Source organism: Mastigoproctus giganteus, chromosome 2 (assembly GCF_048544385.1).
Source record: "Mastigoproctus giganteus isolate SK-2022 chromosome 2, ASM4854438v1, whole genome shotgun sequence".
Lineage (NCBI taxonomy): Eukaryota > Metazoa > Arthropoda > Arachnida > Uropygi > Thelyphonidae > Mastigoproctus > Mastigoproctus giganteus.
Window position 1 is genome coordinate 95,849,997 of NC_143576.1, and position 18,059 is coordinate 95,868,055.

The 18,059-nt window shown below is 37.5% G+C and overlaps 1 protein-coding gene across 4 annotated transcripts in view; it reads right to left on the reverse strand.

Moving 5' to 3' along the window:
• LOC150089441 (cubilin-like) overlaps positions 1-18,059 on the reverse strand; it is a 321,441-nt gene that overhangs the window by 45,414 nt on the left and 257,968 nt on the right. For all 4 annotated transcript variants that reach the window (XR_016548045.1, XM_090389480.1, XM_090389481.1 and 1 more), the window contains one exon: positions 13,842-13,983. Coding sequence is in view for 3 of the 4 variants with exons in the window: in XM_090389480.1 (XP_090245606.1) it covers positions 13,842-13,983 (142 nt within the window). In the remaining variant the exon portion in view is untranslated. The remainder of the gene's footprint in view (positions 1-13,841; positions 13,984-18,059) is intronic.

Consider the following 18,059-nt stretch of genomic DNA (forward strand, 5'->3'; position numbering starts at 1 on the left):
TGAACCAATCTGATTCATCTCTTTCCTTCTACAGTTTACATAAGTAAAGAATTCTTTGCTGTTTTTCTTTGCATCCTTTGCCAAAGATTTCTTGTAATCTGGCTTTGCGACTTGGTTACAGACCAGTTTATATCTATCATAGGTTTCTGTGTCACCTGTTAATTTTTATGTATCCCATGCATTTTTTTCTCTCTGCCACATGTCTAATTAATTCAACTGACAGTATTTCTTAGTTGGTATGAAAAGCCTAGTAGCTACCAAGATTAATTCTTTGAATTTGCTGTTGGTAACATCAGTTGGTCCCCCCGTATAGAATTTAAATACTGTCTCAGACCACTGTAGTCACCTTTACGAAAGCAAAAACTCTTCCCTTTACCCCTGATGTAGTTATCTCTTTGAGTAAATCCCACTTCAGCACACTGTGATCACTGCCACCTAGTGGTTCCTTTCTCTGCACATTTTTAATGCATGAAGAATCACTACTGATAATCAGATCAAGAGTATTACTCCCTCCAATTGCCTCCCAAACATGCAGCTGTAGAAAACAATCATCCAATAAATCCACAAAAGCCTTGCTAGCGTGTGTGACCTACCCACAAATTCCTGTCAATCTCTGGGAAATTAAAATCCTCCATTATAGGACAATCTGATTTATTGGCCTACTCTATTTCTCTGCACAATTGCTCATTAGACTCATCACATTCATTAGGCCTATAACCCACACCTACTCTCATTTTTCCTTTCTCAGTGCTTATGTCACACCAAACAGACTCAACATTGCATTGTCCACCAACATCAATTGGATGCACTTCCTTAGATTTTATGTGTTTAACTAACAGCATAGCCCTTCGTCGCTTCCTATCCTGTATATCCTTTCTGTACACATTGTACTCCCCAAATTCCAATTCTCACTGCTTATGTCTGTGTGACACCACGTCTGTGTTATTTCCCAACAATATCTGCCTTAGATGTCTTGACTAGCACTTAAAGCTCATCAAATTCTCCTAGCATTGGTGTATGTGCAAGTATACATGCACCTGTTTCTACTCTTAGTTACCCTAACGCAGCCCATGTATTTACTTGTTCCACTATGACTCCCAGCATTCCTAGAAATCCCCACCGCCTTGCTTCTCAGGCTGCTGCTCAATTGTATTTCAATAGAAGCAGTGCAAGAATCACTTTCACCTGTGCCAGTGGCTACTGTTAATCTATTAGTCCATGTATCCCCCTCCCAAGCTAACAGTTTTCCGACTCACCTAACTCTGCCTCGATAGCATCAGCAAATATTCTTGCACCCTTTCTATTTAAGTGTATCCCATCCCTGTAGAAGCAGTCTCTCCTGTTAACAAGCACAGACCAAAGTGGGAAAAATTCAACCTCTTGAGCCTTGCACAATCTCTCCAGGGCCGAATTGATCGACAAGGTTCTCATCCTATACTCTTTCCTATCGTGTCTGGGCAGAATTGCAGACACTTTCTAATTCAATCCTAACTCTCGGCTTTTTTTTCAACATTGACCTGTACTTGTTAAGTAATTCTCCAGTTATCAATTAATATCAATTAGTGCCAACATGCACAACAATACTGCCCTTTGTGCCCTTAAAAGATGATATCTGCTCTACAATGTCATCAACCTTTGCACCTGGCAGACATACCCTGGTCCTATTCCACCTATCCTTCTTGCATAGTATATTCCCAGTCTCCCTGACAATAGAGTCAGCAAAAATAACTAGTTCCTCTGAGACCAGCACATTCTGCCTTGAGGGTTGCTGCTGTGTTGCATGATGTTCAAGTGCAAGCTCTGGCATTGATGTGGACAGATGAGAGCTTGATGGGTCCCTCAATTGAAATCCTTCGAGGGCATCCAACCCTGTCCTTCAAGCTCTCATATAGGCCCATAACAACGCTGAGTTGGCGCTTGATTTCCTCACACTTCTTACATCACGCACACACAAAGACATTCCCCTTGGTAATACCATGTTCCATTCCTGATTACTCCACAAACATCAAACAAGCAGTGCATTTCAAAAGGCTGTGATTCAGAGGACAACCAGCCCCCTCAGTTCTCCCCTGAGGCACAGCACTCCCACTAGTTTGAGCCCTTTGATTTGCTGCTCTGGTCTGAGTCATGATTTCTATTCAATTTCAAATAAAATTCCAATACAAAATATAACCCTACACTTATATCCCAATGCAGTTATAACACTATATATATGTATTTCAGTATCTAATATTATCTCCGAGTAATGTTATGACTTTCTTATATCCTGTCAAGTTACATGTATTAATTTATAATGTTACATTTGTAAAAACTAGGTCGTTATGTGTATTTAGTTAAAAAAGTACAATTTAATTGACAATGAAATTTAATAAGATTAGTAAATTTTACTCATTAATTGATAATATACTATGCTCATTATCTAGTTTTCCTTTAAACCTTGCTATCTAGTTCGGGTATAACAATGGTGGCAAGTTATGAACAGTAAATCTGCAGACACGAGGTATTAATCACTTTCAAATTGCGCTATCTAAATTCAAAATAAATTCTATAAGCTACTTATAGAAAATAATTTAATCTAACAATTAAGTCAATAATATATCCTTCATTATATGAATAAAACACTGCTTCACATCAAATTATCAAAATAATTTGTTTATTGATCTCTATAATGCAGGAAAATTTCTCAAATCCAGAATATTCAAAAAAATACACTACATTAATTCAGTATTTGCAGATGAAGTTTCTGAACCCATTTTGGGATTCTGTTTTTAAGTCTACAAAATAAACAGAGAAAGAATAAGTACAAGCAAATTTGTTTTTTGACCTGTTTAGACTTGAAAACAGATTTTACACTGGGTACAGAAACTGCCAGGAAAATGTTTCCTGCGCTATAGAGATCAACAAACTAAATTATCTTAATTTTGTGTTTTTTCACACAATTTAAGAATTCAACACCCCACTTGGTGTAATTCACTCAACATAGAAGCAATGAAACGAAACTGGTTTAATTCAAACTTGAATAATTAATTATTTCCCAGCTACTGAGATTTGTAAATAACATTATTATCAAAGATATTTTATCATTACCAATGATAGTAAAAGATCCTTGGTAATATTTTATAGCGAGGATGTTCTTCATTTCTGTACAGTGTTTTTATTTTGTTCAATCACTAAAATGTCATTAAAAGGAGCTTCAGCAAAAAGCACAACTTATATATAGACACTATGAAGAAAGAGTGACATTCCAAGAGGTTTGGAATACCAACCAGTACATTATCAGATATTAAAAATAAGATTTTGAGAAGCTTCAGCAGAAGTGAAACTTTGTGCCACTAACAATGAGGAAACTGACAACATGCTGTGACATGTTTCAAATAATTAAGAGTTAACAATGAACTATTATTGGGAATTTTGGTTCAAGCTAATTCCGAATCACTTGGCAAACAGCCTAGATTTAAACTTAAAAGTAGGTACTGTCAGTTTTGGGGAAAGACATGACATCACTTTAAGAAGATGTGGAGAACTGGTAAAGGGCAATGAATGTGAAAGATGGATGTCCAAACTGTCAGGTGTGATCCAGAGTTATGACCCCCGTACTGTTTTTAATGTAGAGTTAATAAGAAAATGAAAACTAAGACAAAATGCTTACATTCAAAAGTAAGCAGCGTTGGGGAGGGAGGGACAGAGAGAACATTACTGCACCACTGAGAGCTAATTCAGAAGAGTTTCTGGCACTCAATGGTAAATCAGCAAGACATGTTGGTGACTGAATTGAACAAAAAAAAAAAAAAAAAAAAAAGTTATGGATAATCATTGAACTGTTTTAAAAATGATTGACAAAGTGTATAAAATTAAAGAAACATTATCTGGTTTTGCTTACAGACAATTGTTCAGTACATGTACAGTTATTAACCTACAAACATGACACTGAAAGTTCAACCCATAGTTAGGGAGCGATCTGTAATTTTAACACACATTCAAGAAAGGAAAAAAAAAAAAAAAAAAAAAAAAAAAAGATAATTTACAAAAAATCATGAAGAATATGTATGTAGTAAGCCAATTTGTTATGAAACTTCATTGATTGGCAAATTTGTTTGTTTGTTTCTTTGCATTTTTTGTCCTCATTCCATTTTATTATTGTCAATGATATCTGTCTTTTCATGTACACTAAATTCTTGATTATTCATTGACTTCAGAAAAAATACTGCATGAAATGCACAAGAATGACTTAGTCAATTTGAATTCTCTAGAAGCATGCAGGCCGATTAACAGAATTTAGCAAGCGCCCTCACTGTTAAAACATGAAGGTGACCTTAACAGGGATAATTCATGAGAACTTCCAAATCCAGTATGCTAAAATAAATTTTGAAAACTATGTTAATATCAATGAAAATTTGGCAAGACAAAGTGCAAGTTACTACCAGTTGATAAAGAAAAGGTTGAAGATAACACCAAAGTAGAGGAATAAATTTCTACTTTGGTAAAAGTTGCTGAATACTGCACAGAATTATACTTAAATTTATTTTAAGATTATCAGTGACCATTGCTTATGCCCAAGAGCAGAGAGAGAGAGAGAGAGAGAGAGAAGCAATTTCACTGCATCGTGATTATATATATTTTAGGCCTTCATTTTCACCTTTCACCCAGATAAGGACAGTCACACGGTGAGGCATTGAGTCCACTAGTTCAAGAAAGCATTCCACAGGTTTTTCCATCCATGGTTGCTGCACTGCTGTCCATAATTCCATCGCATTCCTGGGCGGAGGATCCAAAGCTCGAAAGGACCTTTCCACAACATCCAAAAAAGATGCTCCACTTGGTTCATGTCTGGTGAACAGGGAGGCCATTCCATGGTGGTAAAATCTGTGGAATGCTCTTCGAACCATGTTCTAGTCACCAAAGCTCTGTGGGGAGGTGCACTGTCCTGCTGAAAAAGTCCATTGTTGTGTGGGTTCATGATGACCATGAAGGGATGCAGATAGTCTGCAAGGATGGACACGTAACCTGGACCATTCAGAGATGTGTCTAGATGTACCAGAGGTCCCAACGTGTGCCAGTTGAACACACCCCAGATCATCACCGACCGTCCACCTGCCTGAACAGTTCCTTGTTGACATGACAGGTGCATAGTTCCATGCAGTTTCCACCATATACGTGCCCTCCTGTTACCTACATATATAGGTTTCTGTGTTTACCTATAATACTTATACCTTACTACAATTTAGGCAAGTTGATATAACACTGACCTGTTGTATTACTTGCAAATGACAATGTTTGCATGTGCTCATAGATGGCAGTAATGCTGGAGAGAGAGTTCATATATTCATCCTTGTCACTCTTTCTCTCTCTCTCTCTCTCAGTAATTGAAAAACAGTGTATGTGTACAATTTATCTGTGTATCTATTGCATATTGTTTCTTCTGTGTTTTGCTTAGCAGTGTATTGTTAAAATTTTTAAGCAGAAGCAAAAGAAGTGTCTCAATTACCTTGACAATTTCTACTACAAGTGTGGACAGTTTATAACAACTCAGACAAAAATCTAAAGTGCATATTCTTTGTACTTTGTAAGACTGGTGATCAGGATAAAACTTGGGCTCCACATATGTTCTGTATTAGCTACACTACAAATCTGTGGATGTGGCTACCTTGGAAAATTATAAGTATAGTCAGTCCTCGTATAGCACAATAGTTGTGTTCCTAGAAACCCTCGTGCAATGCAAAATCGTGCAATATAAATAAGAGACCCTATGGGAAAAATAGGGTTAGGTGCCGACCACCCAAGGTTGAACACACATTTGTAACCAAAAAACTACCAAACACAATAAATAATCGTAATAAAATACTTTTTATTAGGATTATTTATTGTGTTATTAATGATTACGACTATTACGTAATAAAATATTGCTAATGCTTTTGCTTCTATCATAAGCAAACTTGTTCTTTGTTTGATCTTCTATCCAAACAGACGTTTTATCTCTTCCAATTCTTTGTCTTGATCTAATGGAATTTGTTACACTTTGAGTTGTTCCTGCTATGAAAGTTGTTTTTATTTTCTCTGCATTCTTTCTAATTCATGGAGTTGCCTCATTTAGGCCTGTAGCATGTGCAGTATCACATGGTCTTTCATTTCACTCAAAGTGCATCACAATTTCATATTTTTTCTCTATCGACAGAGGCGGACTGGCCATAAGCCTTACCGGGAAAGCTCTGGAAGCCGGTGTTATTTTTACCATAAACACTAGTATGAGTTTATGGTATGAGGCCACTACAAATTTTCCCGGGTAAGAATTTTTGACCCAGTCTGGCTCTGTCTATCGATATTGCTTTTCTTTTTCTCTCTAAATCTGTAGTGTCTTCACCAGGATGCTCCCTTTTCACACCTTTTAAGTATTTTACTCATTTTTAGGGAATAAAGCACAATTACAAAATGAGGAGGCACACTTGATACACATAAAAAAGCTGTGTGAATGTAGCAACTGAATAAACAACACCGTAAAGGCAGCGGCACACTATTAACACCTCACTAGCTCACATTTTACTAAAGCACATTTCTGGGGGTTACTACCAAAAAACAATAAAAATAACTTCCAGTTACGTTTCTGCTAGTGGAATCTGTTATAAACTGGTAGTAATTGCATTTGTAATAATACCGATAGCTGAAATTGTGTGGGTTTTTACATTATTATGGTGAAATGTGTTTCCCCTTCACTGATATAAAAAACAAATACATTTTCAGAACCTTCTCTTCATTCCTATTGTGGGGTGATTCCGTGTTCGACTGCCATTTCTCGTAAACACAAAGGCGAATCGTGCATAAGCGAATTCGGTTTGTGCTATACACAATATCGTTCCCCTATTTATAAACCATGTATGATCGAATTCATGTAATGTAAGCACATGTTATGGGAGGACTGACTGTATGCCTTTTTCTGCTCCTGTGATGTGGCTAGAACTGCAGAACCATACTGATGATTACTCTTTCTGCATAAGAAAAAGTATCAATATCAGGGATAATCAGAAAAAAGCAAGCACAGCATCAAATATCCTAACATCTTCTGCAATAAGGCTTATTCCAAATAATGAAGCTTTACAAATTCCAAATCTCCAAAATTATGGAGATAAAGGAAGCAGTGATAATTATAGCAAGGAGGTTGTATTGCAGATTTTGCTAGACCATCCACTTTAACAGATTTGGACTACCAACTAGAAAACTCACAAAATTTAACTCACCACATTTACAGTGGCAGACAAAAAAACTATCACCTTAAAAAAAGTAACATTTGTAATGAAATGTATAAGATATGGTTTGATTACAGTCATTTTGTTTGTCGCAAAGCAAAGGTACTGCGTCAGATAATACTTCTATTGCACCAGACAGTAATTGCAAGGTATTGCATCAGCCATGTCTATAAATATAGCATTGGAAGGGTATACATGCCTCCGTATGTTCAAGTATGCTAATGACACCAAGAAAAAAAAAGTGTAGCTATTGCTCTTTCCCAGGAAGGGCTTTCTACTTGCGAAATCACTGATAAAATAGGCTGCCACCAGTCAACAGTATTCGGGGTGCTGAAATTAAAGCATGAAATCGGTGATGTGAAGAGAAGACCTGGATCAAGCTGTAAGAGAGACTATGCCTTCCAAAGGTCGATATTTGAAATGACTTTGCCTTCATAATCACCATGCTAGTGCTCCTGATCTAAAACTGGACTTTGAGATGGCTTCTGGTGTTGAAACAAGTGCAGGAACTATCCAAAGATGGCTTTCGGAATATGGTCTGCATGCCTATTAGCCCAAGAAGAAGAAGCAACTTGCTTGGGCTAAAACGCATGTTTCATGGACAAAAGAGCAACGGGACACAGTGATCTTTTCTGACGAATCGAAATTCAATGTTGGCTTGGTTGGGAAGCGATATGCCAGAAGACGAAAATCAGAGGCATAGCATCCTGTCTGCATAACACCACTGTCAAGTTACCCGCTGGTCAGATGGTCTAGGAATCCATAACAAGCAAAGGGGTTGGGTGAATTAAGTTTATTAATAGAACGGTGAATGCAGACACCTACACTGCTATCTTGGAGGAGTGCCTGAAACTCATTATTAGGGATCACCACAGGCATCCAAAACAGCATTTTTCAATGGGACTCAGCACCTTGCAACACAGCAAAACTGGTAAGCTTTATACTATTTAGATTTAATGATGAGTTTGTTTTCTTGTCTCACAAGGATTAAAACATACACCAATATTTTCCCTCATTTTTCTCCCTTAAGGAGTAGTCATAACTCAGAAATGCTGGAATTACAGTGTTGGACTGGCCCAGCAAAAGTCCACATTTGAATCATATTGAAAACTGTTGGTACATAATGTCATATACAATTGCTCAGAAGAAACCATCAAGTAAGATTCGGCTGCAAGAGAGTAATGTAAGGGTGTGGTACCACGAAATTGGGCAACCGTATATTCAGAAGTTGATTAACTCTATGCCAGATCGTTGCAAGACTTTAATTGCAGCTTGAGGAGGAACAACAAAATATTGAGGACTTATTTTGCTGATTTACAGTACATAATACTATTACATTATTACGTAACTTGTCATTTCAGTTTGTACACGTAAATGCAATAAAATGTATGTTTGGTTGTCATGAATGCCACTGGCATGATTTCTTATATTTCATTAATTATGCATTTTACCCTTTGGGAAGATATTTATGGCAATTAGGTATATCAGGCAGAGTCTTTTTATTGAATTTCATTCACAGAGATATAGATCCCATATAAAAAATGCATTTCGAACATTTCTGCAACCCACAATGCAACACAAAATTCACAAGTGATGCAGTTTTTTTTGTCCGCTACTATATTTAATTTTTTTTTTTTTTTTTGTAGTTGTTGGCGCATCAGCTTCTGTGGCCATAATGCAAATCCCAAGGTTTTTGCAGTACTTTGATCCACAAGCCCGAGGCGGGATTCGAACCCGTGACCTTTGGGTTTCCAGGCAGGTACTTTACCTACCCGACTAGCTCGGTCGGCCTGTATTTAAGTAAGAAGAGTTGAATGACTTAGTTCAAAATTTCAACTTATCTAAAGAGCAAGCAGAACAACTTGGATCTAGGTTACAACAGTGGAAGTTACTTGAAGCAGGAACTAAAATTACAGTAAATCAAAAATGTCACTAAGTGTTTTCAAAATATTCTTTACAGAAGCTGGTGTCATTGCTGTAAAGAAGTGGTTGCCAACCTTTTTGTGCCCATGGGGACATTTGAGAGTGGCACACACACTGCTCAATTTGGCCAAAAAAGTACCTTAATTATTGCAGAGAAGAACAAGTAAAACTCAGACTATGAAAGAAAATAGCAATATCATGAGATGGTAGAACAGTCCCCATTCGATGCATGGTCATGCTGTGTTCTCACAAGCTTACTAGTAAGGATCAGTAAGCAGAATTCTCTCCCTAGCTGTGTAATGTACATTGCTTGATAGATTCCACGAAGAAGTAAACTACTGTTTACAAGTACTGATAATAAGCTTTGGCATGTGGAATAATAAAAAAAAAAAAGGTGTGCTGCAAGAGGAAGAATCCCATCAGCATTGAGCTTGCTCAAACCATTCAAGGCCTTATACACCTCAATCAGATCACCTCGCAGGTACCCAGTCTCCAGACACCGTAATTTGCAAAACTTAAGCCTCTCTTTGTAAGAGCAACCATTTGTTTCATTCACTATTCTTGTTGCCTTTCTCTGTACTTGTTCCAGCTGCTCTACATTGTCCTAAAATGAGGCCCCAGACCTGTATACAGCACTCAAGTGTGGCCTGACCAACACCGTACACAAACCAACGCCTGCTAGAAAAATTCCTGTGTATCATTGACAAGACACCATGAGCTAATTTCGCAACCTTTTTGCACTGCTCAGGAAACTTCATATCTGACTGCACAATTACTCCCATATCCCTTTCATTCTCTACCACCCTGTTTGTAGTACCACACAGTTGATACATTACTCTGGGTTTACTGCTACCCATAAGCAGTAGTTTATATTTGTCAATGCTAAACTTCAGTTGCCACCTCTCAGCCCATCTGCTCAACTTTTCTAAATCCTGTTACAGTAGCATACTTTCATTAACTACTTGCGAACCTTCGTATCATCTGCAAACTTAGACATTAAGCCTGTTATACCTTCATCAATATCATTGATAAATATAGAAAACAATGGATGAACACTGAACCCTGGGGGACTTAACTAATAATTGATTATCACTGCTGTCTTCTCCCACTGAATGACTTTTTTATAATGAGGGATTTTAACTTCTCAGATGTAGTTCGGAACATGTGGGCTGGTCACCGACACACCAGGAAGACTTTTCTGGATTTATTGGATGGTTGTTTTCTACAGAGGCATGTTCGAGAGGCAACCAGAGGAAGTAATACTCTTGATCTGATTATCAGCAGTGATTCATCACGCATTAACAATCTGCAGATAAAGGAACCACTAGATGGCAGTGATCACAATGTACTGCTGTGGGATTTTTTTTTGATTTGATAGTTGTTGGCGCATCGGCTTCTGTGGCCATATTGCACCTCCCAAGGTTTTTGCAGTACTTTGATCCAAGCCCGAGGCGGGAATCGAACCCGCGACCTTTGGGTTGCCGGGCAGGTACTTTTACCCACTCGGCTAGCCCGGTCGGCTACTGTGGGATTTACTCAAAGATGTAACTAATATCATGGGTTAAAAGGAAGAGTTTTTGTTTTCGTAAAGGTGACTACAATGGTCTCAGAGATTTTTTTTTGAATTCTATACAGTGAGACTAACTGATGATGTTCCCAACATAGGTGTTTAGTTGTGCACAAGCTGCTGTGGCCATAGTGCGCCTCTAAGAAATATTGTTAGGGGTTTAGGCCTAAATGCATGGGACACATAAATTATCAGGAGACACACATGCCTATGGTAAATATAAGATAGTCTGTAATCAAGTCACAAAGGAGTTTAGGCAAGCAAAGGTATATTACGAGAAATCCTCAGCAAAGGATGCAAAAAAAAAAAAAAAAAACAATAAAGACATCTTTACTTATGTAAATTCTAGAAGGAAGGGGATGATTCAGATTGGTCCACTTCATATCGATGGTTCCATTGTTGATGATTCTGCCCACGTAGCTGAGAAACTGAATGGGTATTTTGCATCTACATTCATACAAGAGAAATTCTGTACAGAAGTGGAGTTTCAGTAATTACAAAATAAATTTTGTAATAACTGAAAGCAAAGTGGTGGAGTAATTGCTGAAGTTAAAAATAAAGAAGGCACCTGGGGTGGATGGGATCTATCTAGTTAAATTAAAGGAGGCAGCAAAGGAAGTAAGCTGGCCCTTAGCTATGATGAGGGCACCCATGGAATCAGGAGAGGTCCCCGTGGACTGGAGATGTGCACATGTATCCCCAATTCACAAAAGGTGACACGAGTAATTACAGACCTGTCAGTTTAGTTTAACTTCTGTTCCAGGGAAAATAATGAAGTCACTGGTTAAAGAAGCAAATGCAGCGTCACCTAGACAAAACTGGTTATAGTTCAGACACTGCATGGGTTTTTTAAGGGGAAGTCTTGTCTGACCAATTTGATTGGATACTATGATGTGGTCACAAAGGAAATGGATGCAAAAAATAATTTTGATATCATATACAGGCTGGCCTTGATTAACGCGATTAATTTGTCACAGAAACGCGTTAATCGAATATAATAATCAATAGGAAAAATTATAATTGGTCCTTGACCTTCTGGAATGTCCATAAACAATTTTAAAAAGTTATTTAAAATACCTTTTAAATAACATTTTAACTGTATACAATGTAAAAGATAATGAAAATAATTATGCAATTAAATGTTTATTGCATAAACAGCAGTTCCCAAACTGTGCGCCGCGGAATATTTTAAATTTTCGAGGGAAACACAGCGATACTCAACATCTGTCGAACACCACGCAAACTATTAATTAGCTCAAGATAGTTCACAGTTTCAACATTTCTTATTAATTTATTTGGACCTAACTACTTAATAAATGGAACCGTTAGGTATTTCTTTTGGTCTAGGTGCACCATAAAAAAATTACTGAGGCACTAAGGGCGCTGTGAACCGAGAAAATTTGGGAACCTCTGACATAAAAGATTTCATCTAGTTCTTTTACCGTCATCTCCTTCGCGGTAACATTTTCATCTGGCTCATTTAAAAATTGGAATTTTTAAATGCAAGTCTGCATTGACTTTATTAGTGGGAGACAAACAAGTAACACGTCTTCTTCCAATGGTTGATGGAACACACCGAGGCGGGCAGGAGGCAAACGTTTATTTATTACCTGTCTGATGTGCGGTAAGCTTAACGCGCAATTCAAATCTTTTTCAACTATCGCATTAAAAAAATTTGCATCATGTAAAGTGAAAAGTGGTATAATTTTTTCAAATAGCGGTAACTGAAAAACGCGTTAATCGAACTCGCGTTATGCGAGGTCTGGCTGTACTTGGATTTTAGGAAAGCTTTTGATATTGTTGCAAATGGAAGACTACTGTGCAAGTTGCTACAATGGATAATAGGATGGTTGAATGGGAGAAGGACACTGCTCTTCATGGACAAATGTTATTAGTGGAGTTCCCCAGGGGTCCGTGTTGTGGGGACCCATTGTTTTCTGTATTTATCAATGATATAGATGAAGGTATATAAGGCTTAATGTCCAAGTTTGCAGATGATACGAAGGTTGGCAGGGTTGTTAACGACAATACGCTACTGCAACAGGATCTAGAAAAGTTGAGCAGATGGGCTGAGAGGTGGCAACTGAAGTTTTAACATTGAAAAATGTAAAATATTGTTTATAGGTAGCAGTAGCCTCACAGCAACAATACCAACTGTGCGGTACTACACTCAGGGAAGTGGAGAATGAAAAAGACCTGGGAATAATTGTGCAGTTTGATATGAAGTTTTCTGAGCAGTGCAGGGTGGCTGCAAGAGTAGCCTCATGGGATCTTGTCAATGATATATAGGAATTTTGCTAGCAGGGATAAGGAAGTGATTATCCCCTCGTAAAAGGCAAGTCGGGCTGCACCTTGGGTATTGCATACAGGTCTGGAGCCCTCATTTTAGGAAAAATGTTGAGCTACTAGAACGAGTACAGAGAAGGGCATGTTTTGCTGTTACCAAGATAGGCTTAAATTCTGCAAATTGCAGCATCTGGAGACTATGCACTGCAAGGTGATCAGATTGAGGTGTAATAGGCCTTGCCTGGTTTGAGCAAGCTCAATGCTGATGGGATTAATCTTCTTGCTCTGATTCTGCACTTGAAGGAATATAAATTCCCTCAATTGAAGAAGGACAGTTGTAGAATAGATGTGTGGAAATTTGCCTTTATCCAGTGGGTGGTTGATTGCTGGAACGAGCTTTCATTTGTCATTGTGGAAGTTGTCTGCTTAAATAAATTGAAAGCTGAACCAGACAATCTTTTGAAGTGATTGGATGGGCTAAATGAGAAGGTTTTTTTGGGGGGAAGAGCTTATGCTATATAAGCTTGTTTTCTTGCATCATATGCCTCTACTAATGCTAAAAAATAAAATGCTAGTTCAAAAGGCTAGAATTAGAAAAAAAGACTTCACATAAGGGGAGGGTAATGTGGAGGGAATACAAGGGTTAAATTAAGTATTTTTATTATTATTCTTTTTTTATAAAGGAAGATGATATTAAAAACAGTAATTCACCAATTTAATAAAATACCAATACCCAAAATCTTAATCATAAAAAAAAAAAAAAAAAAAAAGAATTAAAATCTAATAAATAACTAAAAACAAATAATCACATAGGAATACATTCTTACGGATCTATTGGCCCATTCCAAGTTAAGTTAACTTTTATGTTCTTTGCAAGAAGATCAGAAGGCTTCAATATCCAAGTAAAAAAACCTAACTGCTCAGGAGACGTAAGAGTTGATCTATCATCAACAAAATTAGAGCCTCTGTCTAAAGAATCAAATAAAACTGATCAGGAAAAGTTACACAAGCTTGATCTAAAATTATATACACAACTTACCACATAACAAATCTACCCAACTTCTACTATAACATACTAATAAAAGTTCTAATCTGTATGAATTCAATAAATAATAAATTCACAGGATTTAGATATATAGTTTATTTATTTATTTATTTATTTTTTTTGCCAAGGTATGGGAGTCAGAAGATGACAAAAGCAATTTCATGTAACAATTTTCTTAAATTGCTATGCTAAAGCTATTATTTTCTCTGAGCTATAACTGCATAAATATTATTAGCTTATTTATTATTTGCACTATCTGGCATCACTCATCTTGTGAACAAGGTTGGAAGTTCAGCAACTACATATTTTTTTTCTCAAATCTGAACAGGTCAAGTTAGGACCATCCTTTTGATTTTTGTTTCCAAATTAACTATATTTTATGCACAATCTCCATTCTACTTTTTAAAATTGCTATATATATACAGGGTGTCCCAAAAATATTTGTACAAACGTTTAGGGGAGATAGGTAACCTCTTCTAAAGGAATGTGAATTGCATAAGAACCCATAACCGGAAACGTCACCGTAAGTCGGCAGACGGCGCGGTAGTCGCCACACGAAGAGCATGCATCGATATACGAACTGTGAGCTGGCAGACATGCACCTAGTGTATGGATTAGCAGAGGGCAATGGACGAGATGCTCAACGAATTTATAGAGAACGCTTCCCAGACAGACATGTACCGGACCACTGTTTGTTTGCACATGTGCATCAAAATTTGTGCGATTATGGGTCATTTAGAAGTAACAGGAGTAGTGTGGGCAGACCACATTCGACACAAACTCCCGCCATGGAAGAAAGTGTGTTGAATGCCATCCAGAATAATCCTACTACCAGCACATGTGCTGTTGCCTCTGCCTTAGGAGCGTCTCGTTGCAGTGTACAGCGTGTCTGGAACGACGATTCCTTACACCCCTTTCATCTCCAAAGGGTTCAGTTACTGCTCCCCAAGATCATCCTGCACGTGTTGCTTTTGCACAGTGGTTTCTCCAAGAAAGTGTTCAAGACTTGAATTTTCAAGCCTATGTTTTGTTCACGGATGATGCTTATTTCACTCAGGAAGGCTTATTCAATCAGAACAATGCTGATGTGTGGGCTCACAACAACCCACACTGTGTGCACCCCCATGCAGCACAACATCGCTTCGCAATAAGTGTGTGGGCAGGTATGGTCGGTGACTGCTTAGTCAGCCCATACCTGTTACCATCCCGCATGAAATATAGGATCTTTCTTGAACAAGTTCTACCAGGATTACTTGACGATGTTCCAGCAAATGTGAGACGCAACATTTGGTTTCAACATGACGGGCCTATTATGACCCGTCATTTGAACAGGCCATTTGGCCATTTTTCGTGACCATTTGAACAGGCGTTTTGGGCGTTGATGGATTGACCGTGGTGGATCCGTTGCCTGGCCCCCACGCTCACCTGATTTATCGAGCCTTGATTTCTTTCTGTGGGGGCCCTCAAATGTATCGTGTATGAATCGCAATGTGGAGATGGAAATGGATCTTGTGGCGACTTGTCTGCGCTGCTGCTGCTACTGTCAAAGAAACTCCAGGTGTGTTCGACCGTGTCCGCCAATCCATGCTGCGTCGGTGTCACGCATGCATCACGTTTCAGGGTGGAACCTTCGAGCATCTGTTGTAATATCATGAAATGCATCCATCTCGTACTCCATTGTTAATATTATGTCAAATAAATGTTTGCCACTAATTACTGTCTTGTGTCATTTCTGCTTCTTGTGCCTCTGCTACTACTTTCCTGTGATGTTTCCAGTTATGGGTTCCTATGCGATTCACATTCCTTTAGATGTTACCTACCTCCCCTAAACGTTTGTACCAATATTTTTGAGACACACACAGCAATTTTATATATAACAAAACAAACTCTTGTTAGAGTACTTTTGACTCGGCGAAAGAGCGCTATAAGCAAGACACCTTTTTGCAGCTATTTTTCATCAATATTTTAGTAGATAACAAATTTTTTTGATCCTCAATCTTTTCTCATAAAGAATGAAAAATTTTGTAGTATTAACTTGTAGTAAATTATTTTTTTTGAGTATTATATATAAATGTAGTATTAACATAATAACAATGGTATCATTAAAGAAATTTATTGATGCAATGTTGAATATACACACAAGTTACATACCCACAAAGGAAGCGGACAAATAATGTTGAAATTCCAAAAAAAAAAAAAAAAAAACCGAGGAGTGTATAAATGCAACAATGAACGGCTAGACCTTCAGTTGTAAAGAGTGGCCTATTAACCATCAAAGTGTTAATAGGCCACTCAAAATAAATCCTACTTGCCAGAGAACAATTTCTATGAAGCAAACAAAACCAAATGATTAATGATTCTTTCCTTTCTTAAGAGGAAGGAGAGTTTATACCCAGGTTTATTCCTTCTTGAGACGTTAAAAAAAATTGCAAGACCTTAAAACCATAATCACATTTGCCAACTTTTTGTGACTTTTGAAAAGCTGCAGATTGGGTAGCTGTAAGCAAGAAAATAGGAAAGCTTTTAAACAGGAATGATAACAAGTCATTAAGAAATGCACAGTAGTTCATAGGACTGATCATGGGGCCATAAAAATATAGCATTAAAAGTAAAATTGTGCTATAAATGGGAGGATTGTTATAACAGGGGTTTAAACCAGTGTATGAACTGCATAAGCCATTTTCTTTGTGAAAGCAAAATTAATTAAAACAAACATAATAGAAAGTACTGTAATGTAAGATAGTATATCAGAATTTAATGTGTTTGATCAAGAATAGAACAGAGTAAGGCATACAAATATTATTTGATTTTAACTACTGAGTTCAAATATCCTCTTACAATTCGACAGTATTCATGAGTACATAGGCAGACCAAGAAGAAAATTAATCATTGGTGTCAAAAAGAGAAGAAATGCCATCAAACCAACTAATGAACATTACAGCTATCTGTAATGTGGTAATATACGTTTTAAAGTTAACAGAGAAGAATTACATGCATGAAGCTAAAATGAAAGTAAGCTTATATTTTTTTTTTATGAAAACCCCAAATATGAGAGGTATTAGAACCTATAGTACTTAGTACTCTGCTTGGGTTGGAGGTTGAGAAGACAAAAGAAGATATTTGTTGACATTAGATTTGAACTTCTATAGACTGTATTTTCAGGAAATACGTATGAAGGAAGGTTGTTCCAGAAAACAGCAGTTGAATAAATAAATAAGGAAGATGAAAAGTTGGTTCTGTGAGTTTGAAGTTGGACAGTAAATGGATGTTGGCTGGTGGCGGCACATGTTCGGACTGTTTTGAAAGAGAGCAGGAAATATAGAAGCCACTTTAGAAGAACAGAGCCCATGGAAGTATCTGTAGAAAAGGCATACAGCAGAAACAGTATGTCTATTAGACAGCGAGTGGAGAGACTCTGTTAGAGAGGAGTCATTAATTAACCTAACTGCCCTCTTCTGAATGGAATCGAGAAGCCTGAGAGAGGTTTTGGGGACATTGCCCCAGATGTGGGGCAATGTTCCATGGTAGGGCAGATTTGCGATTTGTACAGAGTGAACAGCTGCTGTTTGCAAAAGAGAAAGAGAACAAAAGAGAAAACGAAGTTTTTTAGATGCAGAGGAAGCAATATTTGTAATGTGCTTGTGCCAAGAGATATCAGATGAACTAGTGAGACTTGTGGCAGAGAAGAAAAATGCATGGGACACAAATTATTAGGAGACACAGATGAATATGGTAGATAAAAGATTGTGTAATCAAGCCAAAGAGAATTAGGTAAGCAAAGGAAAATATGAGAAATCTTTGGCAAAGGATGCAAAGAAAAACAGTAAAGACTTCTTTACTTATGTAAGCTCTAAAAGGAAGGATATGAATCAGATTGGTCCACTTGATATCAATGGTTTGTTGAGGATTCTGCTCAGCTAAAAGACAAACTGAATGAGTATTTTGCATCTACACTCTCACATGAAGAATGCTGTAGGGAAGTGGAGGCCAGAAGCTTATC